General features: G+C 47.2%; 1 protein-coding gene across 2 annotated transcripts; it reads right to left on the reverse strand.

Annotated features, from left to right (window-relative positions):
- Positions 1-649: 649 nt before the first annotated feature.
- On the reverse strand, positions 650-23,847 carry LRSAM1 (leucine rich repeat and sterile alpha motif containing 1; the record flags this gene model as incomplete). Of its 2 annotated transcripts, none has more annotated exons than XM_079544621.1 (24): positions 650-775; positions 1,040-1,188; positions 1,457-1,538; positions 1,969-2,100; positions 2,616-2,714; positions 3,292-3,387; positions 4,767-4,847; positions 6,313-6,387; positions 7,202-7,289; positions 8,494-8,593; positions 9,354-9,424; positions 10,405-10,449; positions 11,227-11,366; positions 11,870-11,992; positions 12,855-12,884; positions 13,599-13,726; positions 14,758-14,848; positions 16,183-16,304; positions 17,906-17,990; positions 18,774-18,842; positions 19,807-19,884; positions 20,320-20,364; positions 21,952-22,008; positions 23,776-23,847. In XM_079544621.1, the coding sequence occupies 24 exons, from the start codon at positions 23,845-23,847 to the stop codon at positions 650-652; spliced, it is 2,184 nt and encodes a 727-aa protein (XP_079400747.1). The 2 variants fall into 2 exon arrangements, with proteins under 2 accessions (XP_079400747.1, XP_079400748.1); XM_079544622.1 differs by having other exon boundaries at positions 1,448-1,538.
- Between the last annotated feature and the right edge of the window lie 850 nt (positions 23,848-24,697).

Below are 24,697 nucleotides of genomic sequence, written 5' to 3' on the forward strand. Positions count from 1 at the left end.
GTCCCTTGAGCACTGGTTGTGAGGCTGCTGCAGATGCTGCTCTTCAGTGGGACTGACAGTGAGGGATGGGAAGCACCTCGCTCTGCCCTGCCTCCTGCTGCTGCCCCCAGCCATGCTGCCACTGATTGCAAGAGCACAAGTCTTGCCTATGGCAACAACACACAAGCAAGGCACTCTCAGCCTCCCAGAGCGTTAACAAGGCAGGATGCCTCTCCTGGAGGAGAATTCACCACAGCAGAAGAATGGCAAGTGGCATGGCCATGATAAAGCAGCTGCAGGGTCCAGTGGCTTCAGAAGCAATAGCTCTAACTGCGACCCTGCTGAGCAACAGGCAATTCCAATGGCAAATATATAGCCAGAGGGGAAGAGCACCAGTATACCCAATGCCATCACCCAGTGCTCCCAGGCTGGGCAAACAAGCTGGATGGTGGATGCAGATGAAGAACCCAAGCCAAAGGCTGGAAAGCCACCAGGAAGGTGGAGGGCTGCTGAGAGCCCTGGGTGCAGCCTGCAGCCAGCCAGAGCCGTGTGCAGGGAGAGGGCAGCGCTGGTCATGCTGTGAGAGCGTATTTAATACTGATGGAGGAGCCCTGCCCTGGGATGGAGTGATGAGGGCAGTGCTGGGCAGCCATGCCTGCCTCCAGCCTGCCTAGCTGCTGTAGAAGATGCGGACGTGCTGTGTGATGTCCCCGCGGCACAGGGGACAGCTCTGTAGCCGTTTGCAGCAGGTCTGGCAGCAGCACACATGGCCACAAGGCAGGAAAATCATCTGGGCCTGTGGAAAGAGAGAGAAGACTTGAACAGTGCTGTTATACCATAATCTCAGCACCACCACATTTAGACAAAATACAGGAGGAAGCTGGAGATGATGGGCAACACCTACAGCTTTCAGAGTGGTAGACAGTGCCAGCACCCTGAGCCCCTGCACTGTGCAAAGAATGCACAGTGAAACAGACCTGAGGAAGAGCACTGCCCAGTGCCACATCCCAGCTGGCCCTTACTCACCCCTGTTCTGGCAGCACACATGCTGGGCTCTCACCTCCTGCTCCATGCAGACAACACACTCTGACTTCTTCTCATCCCACTGCAGCAGGGGAGCAGTGGGGACCACAGAACTCGGGGCCTCCTCCTCTGGGGCACTGGGTTGTGTGGCTGCAGGGACCTCGGCGTCCACCGTTCTCAGCAGCTCTGCAAGCACAAGCAGAGGTCTGAGCTCGAGGAGAGCTTCCATCTCCCACCCACTCAGGAGCAGCTGCATGCCCACGGGAGCTCAGTGCTCTGAGAGTCAATGGTGACAATGCAGCACACCCTGCCTCTCCCACAGGCACACAAACCTCAATCAGCTCTACTCCCCATAGGCAGGCATCTGGCCCTGCAGATCTCCCCACTCAAGGCTCAGGTACCCACTGCTACCACACGACACGTCAAGGAGCAGGCAGAAAAGAACTGCTGGTACCTGGGATTGTCTTTGCCACAGCCAGGATCTCCTGCGCCCGTCTGAGGATGGCACGCTGCAGGCCAGTCTCTGCAATGCCCATCTGCAGTGCAAAAGGAGGGCTGTCAGCACTCAGATGAGAAAGCACAGAGGGGGCTGAGAAAGGAGACACCTCCAAGAGAACAACACAAACTCTTTGGCCAGGCTGGCAAGACCTGTTCACGTCAAGGGGAGAATCTCCATCAGGCATCAAAGCTGGAATAAAGGAATTCACACGTGCCTCTGTTGAGCTACAAAGCGCATCTGAGGGACTGAAAGGCAGAGCTGAGCTATAGCTCACTCTGCAGGTGCTCTGGAAAATCTGTCACCTGCTTGGTCAAGGCACAGAGTAGCATCAGCACCTCCCCCTGCACAGATGTGGCACACCAGGAGCACCAACACTCCATCCTGCAAGATCTGCAGTGGGCACAACCACAAGCACGGCTTGGCAGGGTCAGCACAGTGCCCTGTACTGCTTGTCTGCTGCCTCGTACCTTTTCCAGGTCACTGGCAGTCATGGTGCTGAGCACTTCCAAGGAAATTCGATGGTGTGCAAAGACAGGCACATACTGTTCAGCTGACAGCTCGATTAAAAGGTTCACCAGCTGCTTCTCCAAGCCCTCCTCCTGCAAAACACAAGGCGAGCTCTCAGACTTCGCTCTGGAGAAAAGGTGTGGGCACACAGCTGCCTGACCATGCATGGCAACAAGGACATGCAGTGCACATAGTCCTGCTCTCAGGAACAAGGCCATTCTAGAAGCATTTTGCTTCCATGAAGACACTAAAAAGCCCAACAGCCAAAGGAGCTCCGCTGCAAATACTTTATGAGCGAAATTCAGAACACCTTGGTTTTGGAAGAATGAAACACAGCAATTTTGGCAGCTGATGTCTGTAGCAGCACCTGCTCTGCCAACCTGAGCTGACAAACAGCAGGGCTGGAGCTCAGAGCAATCTCTCTGGGGCTGCCCCGCAGCTGTTTTCACAGCACAAAGTCCCTGGCTCAGTACTGTGAAGCACCAGGCAGCCAAGTGGAGCTGTTCAGAGGTTTGGCTGGAACAAAGTGTTCCTTCCTCTGCACCTGTCAAGCAGAGCATTTTGTTAGTGTGCACACTACAGTGGAAGCAGTAAATGCAGCAGCAACCTGGAGTTTCAGGGAGAGCGGCTTCTGGTTCAGCAGGCGCTGGTACTGGATCAGCCAGTAGTTCTCCTGTTTGGTTTCACTCTTTGCTTCCATTTCCAACTGAAAAACAAACTCATTCACTCAACAGCCCGAGATAATGCAGTAAGTGCTATTTAAAGCAGCCTGAATTGTGTGTGTAAGGGGAAATCAGCAGCCTGGCTGTGTAGGGCTGGCTCAGAGAACTGCCAGGCTGGTCCCACTTTGATCCCCACATCCCACACCCTCTGCATCCCTCTGCTCACTGTGCCCTATGTACTAAAGCCCAGCCTTTTGAAGCTCAGGACAGCCTAGAGGTCTTCAGAATTACAAGGCCACATGCAGACACCCAGTAGGATCATGCTGATTCTTTCCTGTGATTTCCCCAGAAATGGGAAAGGTCATCCCCAGATGGGGGAAGCAGGGGACATTTCAGATAGCAGGGCCTCACACTGCACCAGGGACTGGAGGTAACCATGCCCCAAGAGCTTACATCAGCACTTTCTGAAGTCTGAGTCTGGACACCACCACTCAGAGCCCCTCCCTGCTCTTCTTTATCCCTATGCTGACCCATGGATGCTCTCCCTGCAGACAGCCTTCGTGCTTACAAAGGCTTGTGCTTTGTGCTCATCTACAGCCCAGAATTATGGGCCTTCGTTACCAGTATTTGCTGCAATTCTTCTTCCCTTTGCTTCTTTTCTTTGAGCAGCTGCTGCAGCAGATAACCAAGTGCTTGGCGTTGCTCCATGATCACCCCCTGCAACAGAAGGACTCTGGCATCCATTTCTCAGGTCTGCAGGAAACCCCTGCCCCATTTCCAGCAAAGCACTCACCATATACCCAGAACTGTCATAGCAAATGTTAAAGTCCTATGCTGCATGGGCCCCACAGCACAGCTGAGCAGATGGCCTCAATCCTCCCTTTGGCATGGCACGCCTATTTCTTTTGGTCCTGCACTGACCATTCACCAGTGGTGCCAATCCTCAGCACACACCGAGCAGCCCCAGGCTGTGCCGGCCTGCAGCAGCTCTTCATCACTGCACTAAAAGTTCATTCAGTGGCATCAGAAGTGTTTGTGGTCCTCCTTAATGGAGGATCACCTGAAACTACATCTAGGAGCCTGCAGACATGCAAAGGAGCAACCAACAGCAGCTGTGGATACCCGATCAGCACTGGTCTCTCCCAAACCAACCTTGCAAAAAATAACTGGTGCAAACACCTCCCTTTCTCAGGGCTTTTTTTGTTATTCTTCCTGCTTTCCTGTGATTCTCCAAGCTCAAGACTAAAGCACCTGTATCTTATAGGAGGAGCAACAATCTGCTGCACAAACATGACTGCAGGAATACTTCTGCCAAAGCACTTTGTGGGCACTGCCTGAGCAATAAGGGCTCAACGGCAGCAGGAACTTTTGGGCTGCAGACCATCAAACAGCAGAGGGGATGCAGGCAGATGAAGCTGTCTCCAGTTTGCTCTCCTGGTGTGCAGAGGTGTAGCTGCAAACACATTGTGCCCCAACAGGCACACAGAAAGGGACTGGAATACATCCTCACTTTCTTGGGCTGACTAAAGAGGTGACCCAAACTGGGAAACTGTGCACACAAGGCAAAAACTGATGCAAAGGTGTATCAACAAAATTTAAAGCCAAGCTGCTTAAGCCAAATGTGAGATTTCTCAGTGTGTGACTGCTGATGGAGTCAACCCATTGAATGGTGGGATGGTGGGGTGGAAGAGCCTAGGAGTCATGGGCTAGAAATGAAGAAGAGCTGGCAGCCACTGTTGTTGGGTATTTAAAACCAAACACAACATGTGAGAAGACATGGGATGCTCAGCAGGGATTTCTGGGACAGCCAACAACTCGATTGAAACATCCTTCCACACACAGCAAGCCTACAGCTGCCCACTTCTAAGGGGGCCAGGTTACTTGTCTCTTTCCTGCCATTCATCAGGAAGTTTAAAAGCAGCAGCAGCGTTTCCATATCACCGTGACAAAGAGATTTTTTTGGTGTCCTGGGGTTAAGTACCTTCTGATTAAGCACAAAACCACCAGGAAACTGCAAGAAGCCAAAGAAGCAAGTGAAGCTTTTGCAATCCCAGAGCAGAGAGAGGGTGGTGGGGCAGTCCCAGGGCCCTACATACCTGCAGCGTCTCTGTGTCCAGTTCTTGCCTCTTTAACTCCAGCTGTGTCAGCTGCAATAACTCTGTTTCTATTAATTTAATCTAAACAGAAGATGAAACATTTTTTTACTGACATTTGAAATGATTTTAATTTACACTTTTTCAAAATGAGGTCTAACTACTGGCCTTGGAAGGACAACACTGCAGAGCTGCCCATAAGCTTGGGAACGTTGGTGCCCTACCATGACGTGTGCTCTGCGGCTGCTCTTTGTCTCATGCCTGAAGAACTGCCTCCCCCTCTCTGCACTGAACACCTTCTGTTCGAGACCAGAAGCACAGCGCAATCAGTTCATTCAGCCAAACCCTGCAGCCACTCTGGAAAGCAGCTGTTATCAAAATCCTCTTAGCACCAGTGTTCAAACTGCAGATGGACTGGGGGCTCTGTCATGGATCCCAGCTGCTTCAGCAATTCCCATCACGATACATGCTCTTTCAGTCAGGGTAACTGAGACACAGAGAGGTGAAATGAGCTGCCCAAGATCCCACAGCAAGCCAAGAAGAGAGCCCAGCTCCCCTGCCAGCCCAGCTACCTGTACCTGTTCATCCCAGGCCATTCTGCTTCCTGCGTGCCACCTACCACCAAATTCCTGCTGACACTGAGGCTTTGTGAAGGCTGCACCTACAGCCCCTGCCCTACAGGATGCTGGTGGGATGAGTTTCAATAGCAAAAGGCCCAGCCTATGGTATCAAGAAACAAACTCCCTTTGTTTACAAAGCAAGAGCAAGCAAACTGCCGGGCTCTTACTGATCTCAGGCAATGGAAGGCTGTTAGATTCATCTTCTGGATTGTCTGTGCAAAATCCATAGGTTTTAAGCACAGTGCAAAGATTGGTCACCAAGTGACTGAATATATCAAAGCCTTTGAGCTTATCTACCAACTCCAGACCTGAGACTTTTCTCCTAGTGTCAGATCAAGAGAGGGAAGCAACTGGAACGCTGTATCAGAAAGCAGCTACCCACCTCCACACATCAATCACTGCTACCTCCCCAGCAGCTCTTGCTCTTCCCCTGACTATTTTGTTTCACCTTTTGTAGAATGTTGCTCAGAAAGGCAGGCTGAGAATGGGAAAGAAAAGGTGAACTTATGGCTCAAGGCGCAGTTACAGTGTGCTAGATGGAGATGCAGTGACTCGTGGAAACAACAGCCCTACCAAGGAAACCTGAAGGAAAATGGTAATTGCAATTGCAGACCACCCCTACAGAGCCAATGCAGGTCTGTCTTCTACTGACCACTCTCCAGCATCTCATCCAGAGCAGTTTTGAGATGACCAAAGCAATGGCAATCCTACTAACTCCACAAATGTAAAATCTGTCTCTATTCTCTCTCCTATGGCACTGGGAGACTGTGGTTTATCCCACACTGCACAAAGCTTTGTTACAGAGCTCTCAGCAATACAAGAGCTCTCCATTTCCTTCCTGCTCTGTGCTCACAGCACTTTGATCTTCCTCATAAGGGTCTCAGCAAATGATGAGGATCTGGTTGCTCTTTCCTCTACTGCTGACTCACCTGGTTCCTGATCTGTCTGTGCATAAGATCCTTCTTCACTTGGAGAGCTTCAAAGGCAGCTTTCTGCATCTCACTCTAAGGGACAGACAACATTCTGCTCAGTGCAGGTTGCTCATGCAGATGTGAACAGCCTGAAGAAACCCTGCTGCCTTGCAGTGGCTGAAGTACAAATGAACAATGCTAACTCTGCATGAACAGTGCTCACATTACAATATGGCATAGATCTCACCAGAAGGTAAAGATCTCTGACCAGAGGGTAAAACCCTCCTTACAGAATGACGGAAGTTACAGTCATGCTCTCATACACACACGTTGAGTGCTGTATATGAACCCCACCTCCCACTTTCAGCAGCACTGAGTACCCAGGCTGCCAGGTCTGTGCCACAAGGCATGACTTCCCAGCATGTCTGAAAAATGAGCTGAGGAGGTCTCAAAATGAGGTATTCAAAAGCAGAAGATGCTTAGAAAATGCATCCCAAAGGCATCCAGACAGCTTGTCCAAAGTCACCCAAGAAGCCTGCCAAAAAGACAGGACTTGTCAAAACTCTCTCAAATCTTAAAATCCTCTGTATTAATCATCACACCACTTTTGCCTCCCATGGTCTGTGCTGCTGTCCTTTATGAGAAGTTGCTGTCTAGTTAAAGTATAAACACATTTTTCTCTCAGATACCAAAGCCAGCTTGTTAGAACACCGGTCTCCAAGTTAAACCTATAAAACAATCTAAAATAAAAATAAAACAATCTAAAATAAAAAAATCTATAAAACAATTCTTGCAAACAGCCCAACCCTGCAACCATTGCTCCCATACCTGCCACTCTCAACTCTGCTTTTGATTCCTATTGCCTTTCTTCAGTCTCTCCCTGCATGCAATTTGCTCTCTTGCCTACCTGCTGCAAGATCTGACTAACAGCTTTGTTCTGATCCATCTGTTGCCAAGCCAGGATTTGCTGGAACTTCTGATCCATCTCAGCCAGGCTGCAAGAAAATATATTTGTCAAGGAGTTACTGCAAATCCAAATAGGGGCCGTGGTTGCCCCAGCAAGCTGCCCAGGTGATGAATTTGCACATCAGTGTTCTGCACTGGAAAAGCTGTGCTGATGAAGGTCCAGACAGCAGGGTCAGGTATTGCCTGCACTTGCAGGCAGGACTGTGTCTACCCACTGCCCTCTGTTGGGCAGAGCACGGGTGCACAATGTTAATTCTGTCTGTCAGACACCTCCAGATTAAATTTCTCACATTCTTGTAAATAAATAGAGCTAGAATTTTCTTCATCTATAGCAGTGTGCTACACGAACACAAACTGTGCCCACATAATCCTTACAGTCCAGAGGATTTTTAATATTCTGTGCCTCCTTCACATATTACAAAATGTGAAGTTTTCAACTGTTCTGTTGTAACACTGCTCGATTCCACCTGGCTCATCACTGCTCAATTTCACTGCTCAGAGATGGAAATTTTCACACTGGCTCCTGGAGTGACACATCCCAGCTTGCATGTCACAAGGTCTCATAGCTCTGTGGGCAATAAAGTCCACAAGTTCCATTTTTTCCTCCTAATTTCTCAGCTTGCTTCACTTCCCCAAAGACCCTGCAAGAAGGACCACATCTGAGAACAGAGCCTTGCTTCTAAGAAACAGAATGTGGCTGTAAACAACCATGAAGAACCTCAGCCTGCTCCGTAATTTGTCCAGCAGAACTATGAAAATTCCACAGGAGTGCAACAAATGAAAGGCTATAGCTTCCACCAGGAGAAGTTCTGCACCATAATTATTATCTGCTCCATTAGGAGCTTTTTTAATACCATGGAAAAAGAAACGTAATCCTCTAGACAGTCCTAGGAGGCTCTGTGCTACAGTTTGACACTGACCAACCAAATAACAAAAAGATCAGTCTAACTTCACCCTCCATACTTGCAGGATGTATAAGGTAGAATGAATGGTATAAACATGTGACAGGTGCAAAGCATGATTAACATCTCATGTTCTCGTGGTTAGAAGGTGGTTCATTTAACCACGCTTCTTTACTTTGCACTGTCACCTGGTTCACACAGAGCTGTTCTGCTGCCATCCAGCAGCTGCAGAAATTCCTGGCCCTTTACATGGGAATCACACCAGAGAGTGCTGGCAAGCAAGGAACTTTACAACAACAGCATCTCCAGCCCCAGAGATCTCCCAGCATACCTGGAGCAGGCCTGGCTGACAAGGTCTTGCCGCCGAGATTCATAGGTCACTTGGATGAGCTTGTTCTTGTAGCTCTCAGCCAGCATTTGTTGCATGGCAGCTAGGAGACAGAAGTGCTGTCAGTCTGTATCAGGAGCTCCTCTCTGGAAGAGACGCTGATCTGCCACTGCTGCTAGAATAACTTGCAATTAATAGTGCCTTTTCTCTCATTTCAACCTGTTCTCATTGTTCCCATCTCATTCATTTATGAGGAGATTCATTCAGCTGCAAGAATTGTGGCTATTTACTGGAAAATCACACAAACCAATCCTACTCTGCTTGCATCTCTTCAGTATTTGGAGAAGCAAAATCAGTGCTTTAGGCTACAGCCCTGTCTGCACTGCTGTGAACCATCCACTCCTGGGGTGACAACACACACATCATTTCCATTGTAACCCCAGCAGATCCATTCATGCTCACAATGAGCAGAAATGGTTCCCTTGTGGCATTGCTGCTTATAATAATATGCCTCCCGCCTCACAAACCTGATCAGTCAATATCTGCTTGGTACCTCTAAAGTAGAAAGTACTTTGTGCACACAGGATGCCTTACCATCAGTTTCAGACTGCTTGTGCAACACACTCCAGCTACATCAGGGGCACAACTCACACCTGAGAATCAGCAGTGAGTTGCAGGTGGGAGCACTGATCAGCCATGGTATGTGTACAGTGCTGCCCACTTCCAGTCTGCTCTATGCATGAGGCAACAAACAGCAAGAACGTGTGTAGCAGAGCATCTCCCACACAGCAATCACCTTTCAGGGCACCTCCAAAGGAACCAGGTCTTTCCACTAACCTACTATCCCAGTTATTTGGACTTACAGGCCACTTCCCTCCTGCGCAGATGCTCTGTCTCCTCCTGTGTGATTGCCATCAGCTGTTCCATCCTTATTCTAGCAAGCAAACAAGAATAATTCAGCCACTCATTCAAAGAAGCACTACCTCACTCCTCTCCTGCTCACTCAGCTCAGAACCCAAGGCTGGGCAGATTCATCAAGCAGCCTGTACAAGAAAGCCACGTGCTCATCAGAGACTCAAAAGTCACAGCGATTTCTTGGAAAGGGTATCTAAGTCTATTGAAAAATGAAATTTTCCTCAAAACCATGGGAACAACTGCTTCTTACAATGGAAAGTTCATCCCAGAAGACCTAACAAGGATCTGGGAAACAGGCTTCCTTCCCTTGAGGCTTGAGGAGCACTTTAAAGCTGACTGCAGTGAGCACTGCCACTATAAGCAGGAGCCTCGTCTCCCTCCCACCTCCCTGTCCTTGTCCCAGCACAATTACACACACCACCACTTAACCTTCTGGGGATTGGTTTGACATAAAAACTATCTGCCATACAAAGAGAATATCTTTCAGCCAAGTCAGTTTACTCTGTCACAGCACAAACTCCTGATGGAAGCAGGGGGCAATATAAAAGTAGAGGAGAGTTGCAGAAAACCAATTTTAGGGGCAAAGCCAGATCAAAGTGTTGGCTGAATGGTAGCATTGAGTTTGGTGTATTCCTCTCCTACACATTCCTGGACCACTTCTATAAGTGCTTTGCTTTCCAACAGATTTCTCTTGGCCCTTGATAGCAGAATACAGGGTTTTGTTCCCAAACTCCTTAGCGAGGACCATTCTGAGATGAAAAGTAGGTGCAATCACCAGCCCACAGGGTCTGCCAGACTGGGTAAAACCAAGCACATCTATCTTGCTTCAAAGTGACCAGAATCAGCTGCTGCAGGCAAAGCAGCAGGAAACCTTTCAGTCAGCAAATAAGAGAATGACCCCTCTGACTTCACATGGATTCAAACTGGGGGCTCTGAATTGAGGGTCCCAAAATTCTTCCTTGACCGTTTTCCCAAAAAATTCATTTTAAGGTTACTCACCTCTCATTCTCCAAGGATTTCAGAATGTCTGAACTTTGTTTTTGCCTAAATAAAGATAAAACAAAAGGTTTTCATAAGGCTAAGCAGCACATCTTACTCCCCCAGTAAGCAGAAAACAACTTTGCTTTTCACACACAGAAGATCAGACTTTAGCAGGCGTGTAACCTTGCACCAGCTCTACATGAGATCCAGCAGACCCAGATCAGTGCTCAAATATGCACCTTCCAGAAGGAGCACTAAAGAGGAACACTAAGCACTGCTGTTCAAATATGTAACTTCCATGAGGAATTCAAATTTTTCCACAGCACCACAAAACTTCAAAAGCACAGATGTGTGAAATATTCTTCTGAGGTGCCAAATTCCACTTCATTTAAGTGGGATTTTGGCAGTTCAGCAACTAACACTCCATCCACAGACACTGATCCTGTTCTGCTAGAAGTGGCAGCTGGGAAAGTGGTATCTTTATTTGCAAATCTATGAGCACATACTTGAGTGCAGACAAACTCAATATAGCTAATGCACATGAGAAGTGAAGAAACAACCATGTCCACAGCCAGGACAGCACAGGAGTCTGTACAATTCCACTGCCTCTGTCTGTACAGCACAGGCTTGCAGGGACAGTTTAGCTCTGTAACCAAGCCTGCAGGCCTTTTGGGGAGCTCTGTCCAAAGGCTGCATGCTGGACAGGGACCACAGAAGCAACATGCACTCCACTTCTGACCAGCTCTGTTAAAACTCAGCGAGGCCAAAATGAACAACTCAGAGCCCCCACGAGCTCCCAGTGGACAGAGCTCACTGCAGGATGTCCTGTGACTGTCTCACCTCTGATTGTCCTCTATCAGCTTCTGGATACGGCTGGCAATGCCTTGCTCTGCTTGCTTCAGCTGCTGCAGCAGTTTCAGGCGCTCCTCCTCCAAATGGCGCTGGTGCTTTGTCAGGCCCTCCTCCAACCTCATCTGATCCTAGGCCAAGGTAAAAGAACCAAAGGAGAACACGGTCAGTTTAGGAAACGTAGTATCTTGTACTGGGCCAGATCATGGAGGGTTTGGTTACAGTGCCCAGGCAGCTCTGGGGAGATGTTATGAGAAGGAGATCAGATCCTTCATCCTTCATCAGATGGGGCAGCCTAAACACAAAGGAACTCCAAGGTGCTTCCAAGGAGATGTTGAGAATCTGTGAAGTGAAGCAATGATGTATGGGAAAGATGTAAAAAAAAGAAAAAAAAAAACGGCTCCAATTTGTACAATCAAAACAGCCACCTGTCAAATGACTGTTACAGCATCCCTAATGAGTCCAAGGGAGAAAGCAGAAGCAAAACACTGAGGGCAATGAATGAGCTGCTGTCTCTAGAAGGAAAGTTTCTGCACACGTGGACACTCGAAACACTTCTCTGTCTGTGGCAGCAGGCACAGCCCTAGCTCAGCAAATGAGCAGGGATTAGAGCTCCTGCCCAGAAGAGACCTACCTCTCTTACTGTCTGCAGTATCTCGTCCTTCTGATTGTTGATCTGCTGCACAAGCAGTGCATGTTCTCTTTGCCCCATGTTCAAGCGCCGCTCAAATTCAAGCTTCTCCTGCATTTTTTTTTCCTGAGAAGAAAGATGAATGCCAGGAATCAGCAGAGTTGGCTCCGCTCCTTCTCAAATAAGAACAAATTCTGGCACATTAATCCCCACAACTACAAGAGAGAAAGCCAAAAGGCTTTGCCTAGCCAGGAGGCTTTACTAGAGGATGGAAACGTTCTGTCCCTAGGGAACCAAAAATTGTGAGGCACAAGTTGCTGTTCTCTTTACGACAGCTTCCCAACTCCTTGCAATTCCTTTCATAGTCACAAAGCCAACACTTCAAGGCATCAACTCATACAACAGAAACACAGGGAACTTCTGCTTCAAGCCAATACAAACACTCAACGCTAGGAGTGGAATCCAAAATTAAGGTTGTGTTCAGCTCCAGATGGCAAGGGCACTCTTGTCTGAGGACAACTGAGTGAAGGGAAGCAGCCAGCCAAGAGGTCTAGGCAAAGGGACAAAGTAAGCTTGACAGGAGCTTATGTGAGAAAAACGGATTGTGTGTGTGTTGCCTCTACACAGAGCTCAGTATGGCTGTGCCCTGCATCTGCCCACCTCACGTGAAAAGTAACTGAGTGTTCAGCACAGAGAGGCAAGCAAGAAGCTTTCTGGTGTAAAAGCTTCCAGATCCAACTCTGCAGACAAGGACTAACTTAAACTGGAAGTGATCACTCGTGAGAGACTCCGCATTCATCAGCAGTATGTGTCAGGCAATACAGTCTGCCATTCCCCATGCTCCCACTTGTGCTCTGCAGTGAGGAGTGAGTGTGTTTTGAGGATGTTCTGCAAGGTCAACATTCAGCTTTGGTTGAGAAAAATAGAAAACAAGAAATAGAGGTGGTCCCATTCTCCAGACAAAGCACTTGCAGGGGTTCATCCTTACCTTCCTCTTCTCGTAGTCTGAGAATTTATTCTGAAAAAGAAAAGAATCAGGAGATATTTACTTCTAGGAGCAGTTTTTTATAGATATCATTAGCCCACATTATCTCTTTCCCTAAATGGGTAAACATGTCAACCAAAGGCACATTAAGATTCACATATCCCCAAAGTCCAGTCATCCATCCAAGGCCAGAGAAAAACAGAGAATTGACAGAACGTGTCAAAATTACAGGCCTCGCCTCACCTTTCCCAGGTAGTGCTGGGAATGTCCAGCACTTGGCTGTGAATCACTAGGTATTTTCTGCACTGTTGTTTTCAAGATAATGATTTAAACTAATGTATCTCAGAAAATAGCAACTACCATAGAAAAACTGGAGTCAGAAGAGATCTCCGGAGGTCTGCACTCCAACCTCCTACTCACAACAGCACTAATGTCCAAGTCAGGTCAGATTGCTCCCTGTCCCGCCAAGTTATGCAAATCTCCAAGGATGGAGGCAGTTCTCTGCAACATATTTTCTAGGAGTCAGACATGATAACATTATTCCCAGCTGCCCAGGGAGGAGATGAACCACGCACATCCACGATGCCATGCCTGGTTCTGGTACTGATGCTCCCTTGCTTCAAAATGACAGATTTCACTGGGTAGGCAGTGATGAAAAATGATGTGCAAAGTGCTGTGAGATCTGCTGGATCACCTGAGAGACAAATCCAAAACTTGCACACAGCTTCACGTGCAGTGGAGCCTCACCTGCCACTTGCTCTCCTCCTCCAAGTATTTGTGCACTGTTCTGTCCACCCCATCCACCGACGTTTCTCCATCACTCTCCAGTGCAGGGAGCACGTACTCTGAAGGTGGATAGTATGCAATTCCACACTCTGGAAGAGATCAGATGCAAAACAAGGACATTTGGTGCCTCAAGACCTCCCGGCAGCATGGCTGAAGGTTGGAAGTTGAAGCTTCCAACTGTGCTCTCTCTCTCCAAGCATAGATGTATAAGAACTAATGCAGGTCTTGGAACGAGAAGCTGTGAGAAGAGATAGTGCCACCCCATTCCCACCAGGAAGATGATGAAAGCACAGCGTGGAGGGAGGAAGCGGAGAAGCTGAGAGTGCTGCTCCCATTTCTAAAATCACAGGAGAGGATAACCTCCAAAAACAGACTGAGCACTTGTAGCTGGGTTGATGCTCTGCTGGCCAACTTGGAGAGAAAACTCTCAGACACGAATACAGGCATATTCATTTCTGTGGGGCTGCAAAAGATAATTTACTCCCATTCAAATAACTTCTGACAGTCCTTTTCTTTCAAACATTTAACACAGTGCACCTCATCTGCATAAAATCTCTGCCAGGCCTTCTTGTTTGTATTGAATACAGTGTTTACAGATTCACAGCCCAGTGTTTTTTCCCTCTGAGATTTCAATCTGTTTTCATATTTCTTTAAGGAAAATATCAGCCCACTGGCCCTTCCCTATAGAAAATGAGGGTAGAAGGGATCTACTGAGTCTATCTCTTTATCCCAAGGCAGCATCAGCTGTATCTGGATGGTTCCAAAACCTCCCATTGGAGAAAATACAAATGGGAAAACAAAAGCACAGAGAGATGCAAGGACTTCCCTCAGGAAGTCAGCTGTCCTGAGGTTTTAACAAAAACATTCTACATTTCAGTTCGACAGCGAGAAGCAAACTTCAAGGAAGGAGTCATGTATTGCTATCTGCCAGCCAAGACTTACTGACACATAACAACTTGACCTGCCTGCCCCGTGTGCAGAGCATCAGAAACCACCTGAAACAGAACCACCCTCACGCTTGTCCTTTGTAAATACAGTCTTTGAACAAGCTGTAGCACCTAGTTAGAGCACAGCACAGCCCTGCAAGCTCTCACCACATTCACAGACTCTTCTCACTTACCTTTGCAGAGGAACTGCTGAATGGATTCTGTACCTGCACTGCAAATATCAGGTGATGGGTAGGTCATGGAAGAAGCATCCAGGGTCAGTGTCTCCAAAACAGAACACACAGAGCTCCAAGTTATTGTCACAGCCCAGCCAGAGTCCAACTGTTTCAAGCCTGGGACCCAGGAAAATAAACTGCAAGATTTAATTTGTACCCCATAATAACCAAGCCACAGAATCCTGTCTCTCAGCATGTTAATAGTGCTGGTTTTCTTTAGGACTTCATAAAGAAGGTGAAGTAGTGGATGGAATATTTATGTCACCCATATCTAGTTGAATTCTTGAATTTATTAAAAGGAAAAATTACTGAAAGGGAAATACATTAAAGGTAGATCACTTTTGCTGGTAATAGAACCAGTTAGGCTTGCAGGTTCCCAAAATTTCACACTACCCTGAAGTCTGCCATAATCACAAGGCTGTACTGTTCTCCTGCTGGATGTCTGACAACTTTCAGAGGTGTGGTGACCCTGCTGTACCTTATTTAGGAACTTCTGAGCTGGTCCCTCAGTACAACATCCACCTCATGTAAAGACATGCATTTTGTCTTTAAGGACAAAGCACTTCTCAATTCCAGCCACTGCTGTGTGTTGGAGCCCTTAAACATGATGCATGGGAGGAACGGCAAAACCAAGGGTACGCTGCCTCCTGCTGAGAAGGACTTAGCAGGAAGGAAAGGAACCACTTCACCAAACACAAGGGAGCGAGCTGCACAGGTCCCTGCTCTCAAAACCTGAGCCTGCCTACAACAGAAGAGAAGCCTAATGTTGAGTCCTCAGGACAGGACAGCGTTTATTCCTGCCCTCAGTGCTGGTGTCTGAGTCAGCTCTGTTCCCTGACACTTGCACAGTTTAGTACTGACAAATTTGGCAGCCAGAAAGTAAGATCCCCATAAAAATGCTGGTGCTCGTATCATTTTGAATGTGCTCTCCAGGGAGCCAGGAACTGACGGGGGCTGACAATGAGTCAGAGATCTATTAAGGCAACAGAGGCAAAAACGTCATCAGAAGCATTCAATCTGCTCAGATAGAACCAGCCTGAGTGGAAAGCATCTGAGTTAAATTGAGCCCATAGACTCAGTTTGGACTCCCAGAAGCAGCCACAGCTGAAAACATTTGGAGGCTTATTCCCTACAGATCACTTTTGCCGTTAAACCTTGGCAAAAAGTGATCAGAAAAGACCAAAGCAGGTGAGCACGCAAAACTGAATTTAGACACTACGAACCACATATACCCTACCTACAGTCCCCTACAGTGAGTGCCACCTAAGCCCTAGAAATCTGCTTTTTAAGCTGAATTTATTATCATTGAGCAAGCAGGAAGGACAGCAACCTGCAGCAGAGTAAGCAGGCAGCGCAGGCCAGGCAGGCAGGCTGGGTGCATACCTCCAGCGTGCGGATGTGAGCCAGCACCCTCGGCAGCTCCTGCAGGAGGTTCTCGCTGACATTCAGAGTGCGCAGGCTCCTCAGACCACTCACTGTGGCAGGCAGCTCCCTCAGCTTATTGCCTATGGAGTGAAAAGTCATGTAGTAATACATAGCACTGCTGAAGCAGAAACCAGCAAGCTCATCTACTGGAACACCAATCTGTATTTGTAAGAACCTTCTGTGAGTTATTTTCTATCCTGTGCTGGAGAAATGGGGTTGTCATGGGGTGTGCTAAGACTGCAAACATTGCATTGCCAATGGAGGTAAATGGGACTCAAGATCTTAGAGCCGCTAAGATGGTCAGAGGGCTGGAGCTCCTCTCCTATGAGGAAAGGTTGAGGGAACTGGGCTTGTTGAGCTTGGAGAAGAGGAGGCTGCAGGGAGACCTCATGGTGGCCTTCCAGTGCTTGAAGGGAGCTTATGAACAGGAGGGGGAACGGCTGTTTGTGAGGGTGGATGGTGATGGGGCAAGGGGAATGGTTTTAAAGTGAGACAGAGGAGGTTTAGGTTGGATATGAGGAGGAAGTTTTTCCCCCAGAGGGTGGTGAGGCACTGGCACAGGTTGCCCAAGGAGGCTGTGGATGCCCCATCCCTGCAGGCATTCAAGGCCAGGCTGGATGTGGTTCTGGGCAGCCTGGGCTGCTGGTTGGTGACCTGCACACAGCAGGGGTTGGAACTGATGAGCACTGTGCTCCTTTTCAACACAGGCCATTCTATGATTCTATGATCTGCTTGCACACAACCGAGCTGCACAGACCCAGAAGTGCTTCCACAAGCCAAACCAGCCTTTCTCAGCTGAGGCCACTGCAACAGATTCAATCTGCTCTTCATTAGGACAATATTTGTAATGTGGGATGTTCCTCCCTTCAGTGTAAGTATCAGAAACCAGACAAAAGAAACTGAATGTGGGATGGCAAATTCAGTGCTCAGAGACCAGATGGATATACCCAAAAGCTGAGCTGCACTTCTGAGTGCCTTGCTCTTCATCCTCTTCCCCATTTCAGCAGCAGCTGTCTGTAACAACTCTTTTTGCTCCCAGATTAATGACACAGTGCCCAAAAGTACTGTATAAAGGTATGTTTGTGATCTCTCTTCTAGGGCTGTGCAAACCTGCAAGGGTTGAGTGAACAAGCTCACAGGACTGGGCTCTGGTGCCCAGCTCTGTGTCTCATGCTTCTGGAGGAAGACGTGCCTCCAGCCCTCGTGGCAGCCCTCAACACACAGGTGAGTCAGCTTGGGTCTGAAGTGCTGGCTACATGCAGGCACACAAGGAAGCTTTCAGCTCTTGAGATCAGGAATGACCCAACAAGCTGTCCTTGGAAAAGGGGCAGTGGGATGAAAGGAATCATCGTTTCGTGATGACTGTCTCATTCAAGAGCCACGAGTTGAACCACACAGAAGAAAATCAAGGCAGACAGTGTGCACATTTATTAAGAAGCAGTCAAAAAACCCTAATTAATCCTAATTACTCAGGGAAATTTGGGGAATTATTTTCTTCTTAGATTTCTTCTGCCTTACCAACTATTTGAATTCAAGTCTGTCCTATGCTCTTCCTTAGTACTCATAATGGAAACCATCTGGTGCCTGCCTTGGTTCAAAGGAATAATTACTAATGCAGCTCAGCACAACCCAGAAAACAAATGGTGCTTTGCCTGCAGCACCAACAAGAAACATGTCATACCTTTCACATTGAGGACCTGGAGCTGGGCAAGATCCCCTATAGATTGTGGAAGACATTTTAAGAGATTCCTTTCAAGATTTAGGACCTAAGATATCAACAGAAAAGATAATCAAAATATTCTTTACACAAGTCTCAAGTCTTCACTATATCTATGCTATTGGGACAATTCTGCAGCCCCAAAAGGCAATTTAAAAGTAGTTTTCTAGGTTACAAAAACAAAAATGCTTTTAGAATGAGTCCTTAATCATCTGCCAGGGAAAAATGTGTATCTGTTAATACTGTTTGGATCCACAGGCTGAAAACACAGTTAATTTCCTAGACTCCCTGAATCCAGGGTACATCTAGTTACTGCATCCATCTGCAAACAACAGCCAAAGTAGGTGCTGAATGCAGATGCATGAACTGGAAAGCCAAGCATACTTGCCTCCCCAGCCACACTGCCTCAGCTCACATAGGGAGCAGATGACTGAACAGCAGTGACATGCATCCAGAGCTGCACCCCAAAGCAGAGGGGATCCTCTGAAATGCACTATAACACACTGAGTTGAGTGCTGAGTGTAATCACACCAGGGAGAATGCTAAAACCTGAACAATTTAGGAAACTACAGCTCTACTCACTCACAGCCCTTGCTTGGCAGTGTGAGCTATTTGGACTAAGCAGGGACCATAGATTTCAGTACACTCTTCTCCTGATCTCTCCCCCTGACAAGCCAGCTCAGCAGCAACAGTCAGATCAGTGACACAGATCTGACACCCTGAGGACCACCACTGACATTGTGCTTAACTATAAAACAGCAGTAAAACCCCATCTTCATGCTGACCCCTAACATGCCATTTACAGAAACTTGGGATACAGCAGATCCTTTACCTGAAGAGATGTCAGCTGACCAATATCAGTAGGAAGTGATGCCAGCTGGTTGTCGTGCAGATCTAGAACCTGGAAGAACAGATAATTTCACCAAACAGTATTGGGGAAAGATGTCGTGATGCAAAAATGAAAGGTTGTGAATTACTGAGCAATGAAAATTATTTTTTCCCATGAGGGCTTCAAAAAAAGTCTGAAGTTTTCCATGGGATGGAGGCTCTTCACTCTTGCAGGTCTTTTGAAAACTCCACACACTGATAAACAAACAGGTGACCAGGGAAAGGAGTGGCACCATGGGAACTGTGCCACAAAACTGGACAAGCCAAGTGAACAAATAATCTCCATGAAAACAGGCTGGCAGAAAAACATTTTCTGTAAGGTCCGTGGGCTGAACTGCTCCACAGAGAGACAGAATCACAGAATGGCCAGGGTTGGAAGGGACCTCAAGGATCACGAAGCTCCAACCCCCTGCCACACGCAGGGCCACCAACCTCCACATTTCAGAGCAGCCCAGGCTGCCCAGGGCCCTATCCAACCTGGCCTTGAACACCTCCAGGGATGGACGGGGCATCACAGCCTCTCTGGGCAGCTGTTCCAGCACCTCACCACTCTCTCTCTAAAGAACTTCCCCCTGACATCCAACCTCAATCTTCCCTCCCTCAACGTCAAACCATTTCCCCTTGTCCTGCTGTTATCTCCCCTTTCCAAGAGCTGACTCCCCTCCTGTTTGTAGGCTCCCTTTAGGTACTGCAGGCTGCACTGAGGTCACCCCGCAGCTTCTCTTCTCCAGGCTGAACAAGCCCAGCTCCCTCAGCCTGTCACCTGTACGGGAGGTGCTGCAGCCCCCTGATCAACATCAGTTGGCCTCACCACCAGTCTCATCCACATTCAAGTGATCCCCCAGGTTTTGTAAACCTAAGAAAGGGAGCTGTCACATTTTATTATCATTTTTTGGTAACAAAAGTCAGACAGGAGGACTTTTTTGGGGCTAGTGTGTTTTAATGCAGCTAGAATGACTGTTAGAAGTCACAATTACCTTCACAGTTATGAGACTCAGGAGGCTACAGGACTTGGGAACTAAAGATGTAAGATTATTTGTATGAATAATCAGCACCTGAGGAGGGAAAACCCATTGAAACATGAGCATAAGAGGCACCACAGCCTAGAATAAGACTTTTGCTAAAAATTAATTGCAGAGGTTATATAAGAGTTTTATATCTTATTCAGAGTCATCTAAAACAGTGAAATAGTAAATGAATTGTAGAGGCCAAATATATAATATTAAACAGAAGTTTAGTTATTTTTCATGAGAAATATAATTAATTAGGTTAAGATAGAAATCATCATCTCATCTCTCATGACAGAAGTACTAAAGCACCACAACAGATTAGTCCTGCCCAAATTGTTCTCTACGTAGTATCATACAAATGGCCAAATCCATCACAAACTCCTCCTGAAGCAAACAAACAGCCAGAAACAGTCATCTCAAATACAGCAGCAATTTTCATGCACAATAATAGAATTATCTACTTCAGGAACGGATCGTTACCTTTTTCTGCAAGACTTTACAAGTTGCAAAGGCCCCATATGGAACCTAAAAACAATTAACAAACGGTCACATCAGACTTCACAAGATATTCTCTTTTCCAAGCACTTCTACAATATCCACCTGTAAAATCTCAGTCATTAACTTTTATGAAAATGCACATGATGTTATGATATTTGTTTTGGCCCAGGATGCCAGTGCTGCCTGCTTAGCTTCCACGCCAGCAGCCCGCAATGGCTCTGCACAACACGACAGCGTAGCACACAGCACAGAACACAGCATGGCTTGGACAGAAGTCCAGACCCTCAGTGACTTACTATTAAATGCATGGATGACTCAGGAGTTCAGGCACATTTTCAGCTAGACATCATATAAATGTATTGTATGCTGCTGTAACCTCGACATACCTGCTCCAGTGGGCTGAGTGACAGAGGTGAGCAACTGAGTGTTCTCATGTGGGCACCTGAGCATGCTGGGCTTTGCAGGAGATGGGCAATCAGAAAATGGATATGCCAGCAATTTCAGCCCATGCTCTAAGCACTATCATGCATTCTGCAGAATGGAACAGGTTTTGGCCAAATCATTGTCTTGTCTTTAATTCTGGAGTTAATTTTAAGACCCATCTCGTGGATCACTTTATTTACCAGAACTACAACAGCTAGACAGAGAGAGTTCTATGGTATTAATCCAGAAGGAGCAGCTCAGGATCCAAGACCAGCTACAGCTGCCAACGGAGCTACACCAGAGCACACCCAGTGCCTGCCACCCTTCCACACAGACTGGTTCCAGCCTGCCCCACACAGCTCACAAATCTACACACAGGTGCCACTGGCTTCTGGTCCTGGAGCAAAGCTTCCCAAAGTCTCACAAAGCCATACCACAGTGCACAGTTGGCAGCTACACTCTCTCAAATCTCTCCTCAAAGAGCAGTGGTACGTTCATTAGCCTGCTTGCAAAGGCATCCTGTGACAAAAGGTTGCACAGGTACAAACACTTCAGAAACACAGGGCAATAAACAAAAACTGAAAGGAATGGGCTTCTGCTTAGCAGGTTTGCATGGCTGCCAGAATGCAAAACTGTCTAAACTGAAGGCCATCCATCTGTCACTAACCACTCATACTCCAGCAGCCAGCTTGCTTCTAATTTAGTTAGCTCCAACACCAGAAGAGATTTCCATCACTAATCAGCAGCCTGGAGCCAGGCATGTTCACTTATAGAGAAATATCAGCGCAGGCAGTAGACTTTGCAGAGCACTATGGTGATAAATAGCTAGCTTTTTGCAAAAATAAAAACAAACATTCCCTTATGACTAGCAAAACTAAGCCAGGAGGCCCCGAGGTTGGGTCCTTACAAGGAGGGTCTGAGGTCACTCTGCCCTTCCCATGCTGTCAAATTAAAGAGGATTCCCAGCGCAGAAACACTGTGGAAGCAACAAGCAGGACAGCACAACGTAAGGGAGAGGCCTTTACCTCTTCCAGAGAACCAGAGAACGTAGACGCAGAGGAAGAAGTGGCCCGGGCACAAGGCCATTTCTGTCCCAAAGCTCACAGACACGATATTAAATCTGATGTTTGCTAACAAGTAGACTGAGAAATCAGACCTGTCAGCTAATATTGAAAGTTCCAGAGAACATACCTCTAACAGTTCACATTTGGATATGTCAAGAACGTCATCGGCACCAGCCTCTTTTGCCTGGTAAGAGAAGATACACAAGAGTTAGAACATGAAGAAATAAACAGTCTCTTGCTGCATTTTGGCTACACTACTCAACTGGCTGCTCTTGAAAGAACCTAATTAGAGTCTTCTGCTGCAACTATGCAGTTCAGTGAAAAAGCCAGGAACAAAGGGCTTGCTTCTGCAATCGCAGCAATCAAAAGCAGCCAGGAAACCAAACTGCAGAAATTCTCTCCTTGTGCAACAAATGAATTTTTGCATGAAGAACCAAAGCACATCTCTTGCTGAAATATCAACTGAAAGCTACAAGAAATGGAAAGCTGGACACTCGAGCACCAGACACATGCTTGCTATGAACTAGTGCCCTGCTGGCCTTCACGGAGCCTGCTGTGCCATTGGCAGGTCTCATTCAGACAGCGGATCTTCTGAACTGCACACAGAAACCAAAGTAACTGCTGCTGTATTTTGCTGGAGGCCAACTTTGCCGGGCAAGGAGCGAGAATTTGCTGCTTCCACACAAAAAAGGTTTTCCATGTTCATACCAGCTACACCTAATGCAGCTGCTGACAGAGGTGACACTGGACAAGTCTCACTGTGAGTAGCATTGTGTCTATTTTCTTAAATAAAAGAGATTGTATTAGGCAATAAAGCCTGCCTGTGATAGTGCTACCATTAAGTCCTCAGAACTGCATAACTGGACCCAAGGCTAAGAATGCAATACAAAACCAATCCTACAATAGTCAGATTTAGCTGTCCCTCTTCAGCCCCACAGGAAGTGGACAGAAACCCTACAAACCAAACAAATAAAACTGTTCTCATTATTGCTGTATAACAAAGCCTTACTTTCCAAACTACCTCACTGATGTCCAACAGCAATAATATTAGCATTCCTAAAATGCAGCTGCCTCTAGGGTAGAACACAGAAGATCCCCCATGTCAGCACTGGTCCACAGCTCCTATGGCAGAATAGGTGAAATAATTAAGGAATGCTTGGAGAAAGCCAGCTTTATATCTGCAGCTGCTGTAAGGCAGGTAGTTCTACAACCCTGACTACCAGGACAGCAATCTGCTGAGAATCTGCCCCAGAGGATCCCAGCAGAAACTAGCCCAAGAAAAAATATATCTTTGAGACCTGATGTTGAATTAATGACTGCTCTTTCTGGATGTAACATTATCTCTCCTGAACATATGAACCACTCCAAATGTCATGTATCTGTGGACAAATCTCTAGGGATTAAGAGACACCAGAAAAATAGGAAGAACTAAGGAGAATAGAGACTTGCACCTCATCAATAAGTCTGCCGTTCTCCAACAGTTAACAGACTCACTGAAGGCACCACCTGAAAACAGGCAGTATAACAGAGCTATCTTTGAGGTGCCCCCCTCCCCAGCTGTGTCTAACAAGTTAGTTCTTTGAAGGGCACAAAGAGAAGAAATAAGAAGCAAAGGGGAGGCACAAGAAAATTCAGGAAAGGGATGTCACAGATTCTTTGGTAGAAAAAGCAAATGGAGAGATACAAAATAGGGAAGCAGCAAGAAGGAGAAAGGATGGGAAGTCCTGAATGTGGGGTGGCATGAGGTGGGCTGAAGGTGTGATGTGCAACCACAGAAGAAAGGGATGGAAGTAGCACAGAGGGAACATGTGGAGGGAAAGGCAAGAAGAGATCAGGAAAGCAGGAATTCTCTGACGTACGTTGGAAAGGCAGCCTGCTAACTTGGATGAGATCAGTAACGAGGCGCCTGGGACTAGGTACAGAGAACAGAAGTGACATCAGCATTGCTTACCAGGCACATTTGGTATTCAAGGCGCTTCCGAGCATCTTCACTGGGTTTCTTCTTACGGAAGAAGAGTGGCATCTTGAGTTGTGACTACAGCTCCGTCTGAGTGGTACAAACTATCAGCATAAATAAAGGCAGATGGCTCTTGGAGTGTGTGGAACCTGGACTACAGAACTGTGCTCTAATAAGAAAAACAAAAAAAAGAAGAAAAAAAAATCACTGCTGCAACAATTGTCTCCGGTTAGGCCTTCCTTTGGCTTGATCAAACCGAGCCCATCACACCTCTGCAACCGAAATGTCAACGTGAGTCTTGAAAGCACAGTGGAACTTCTGAGACAGGCAGACTGTCCTGTCATTCCTGTGCAGGATGCAAGGCGGCCAGCTGAAACACGTACAGACAGGAAAACACAGGATCCAATCCAGAACAGGGATTAAGAAAGCAGTGCCAAGAAAGCAGGCACTGGGACAAAACCAAACTACTCAAACTCAAAAACAATTAACTCTAGCACCATAATGAGCAACTGCAAAATCCTACAGAGTGAATCTAGGCTGGAAATGAGACAATTCCTAATTTTGAGAGCCTCCACCTTGCAGAGCAAGAGAAACAGGCAGGACCGATGCAGATCAGAACACAGAGGACTTGGAAGGGGACTTTGCAATTGCTGCACTCTGGCAGTCACACAGCCCGTGTCAGCTGCTTTCAGGGACACCAGATAGACTCAGGGTCAGGGTATCCAACCTCAGCTTGCTTTGCTTCTCAGCTCCACTGTAACAGGTCATGGCCTCAAATTTTAGGGCAGGGATTATCTTGAAGTAAGCAAACACTTGGTTCACTGGCATTTCAGACAGAAACTGCTGCACAGCAATGCTTTTCCTATTTTAGTCACCTAGTGAGGCAAAGGGATTCTGCTTTAACACCTATTAACTT

The sequence above is a fragment of the Tetrao urogallus genome (assembly GCF_951394365.1).
Source record: "Tetrao urogallus genome assembly, chromosome: 19".
In the NCBI taxonomy this organism is placed as follows: domain Eukaryota; kingdom Metazoa; phylum Chordata; class Aves; order Galliformes; family Phasianidae; genus Tetrao; species Tetrao urogallus.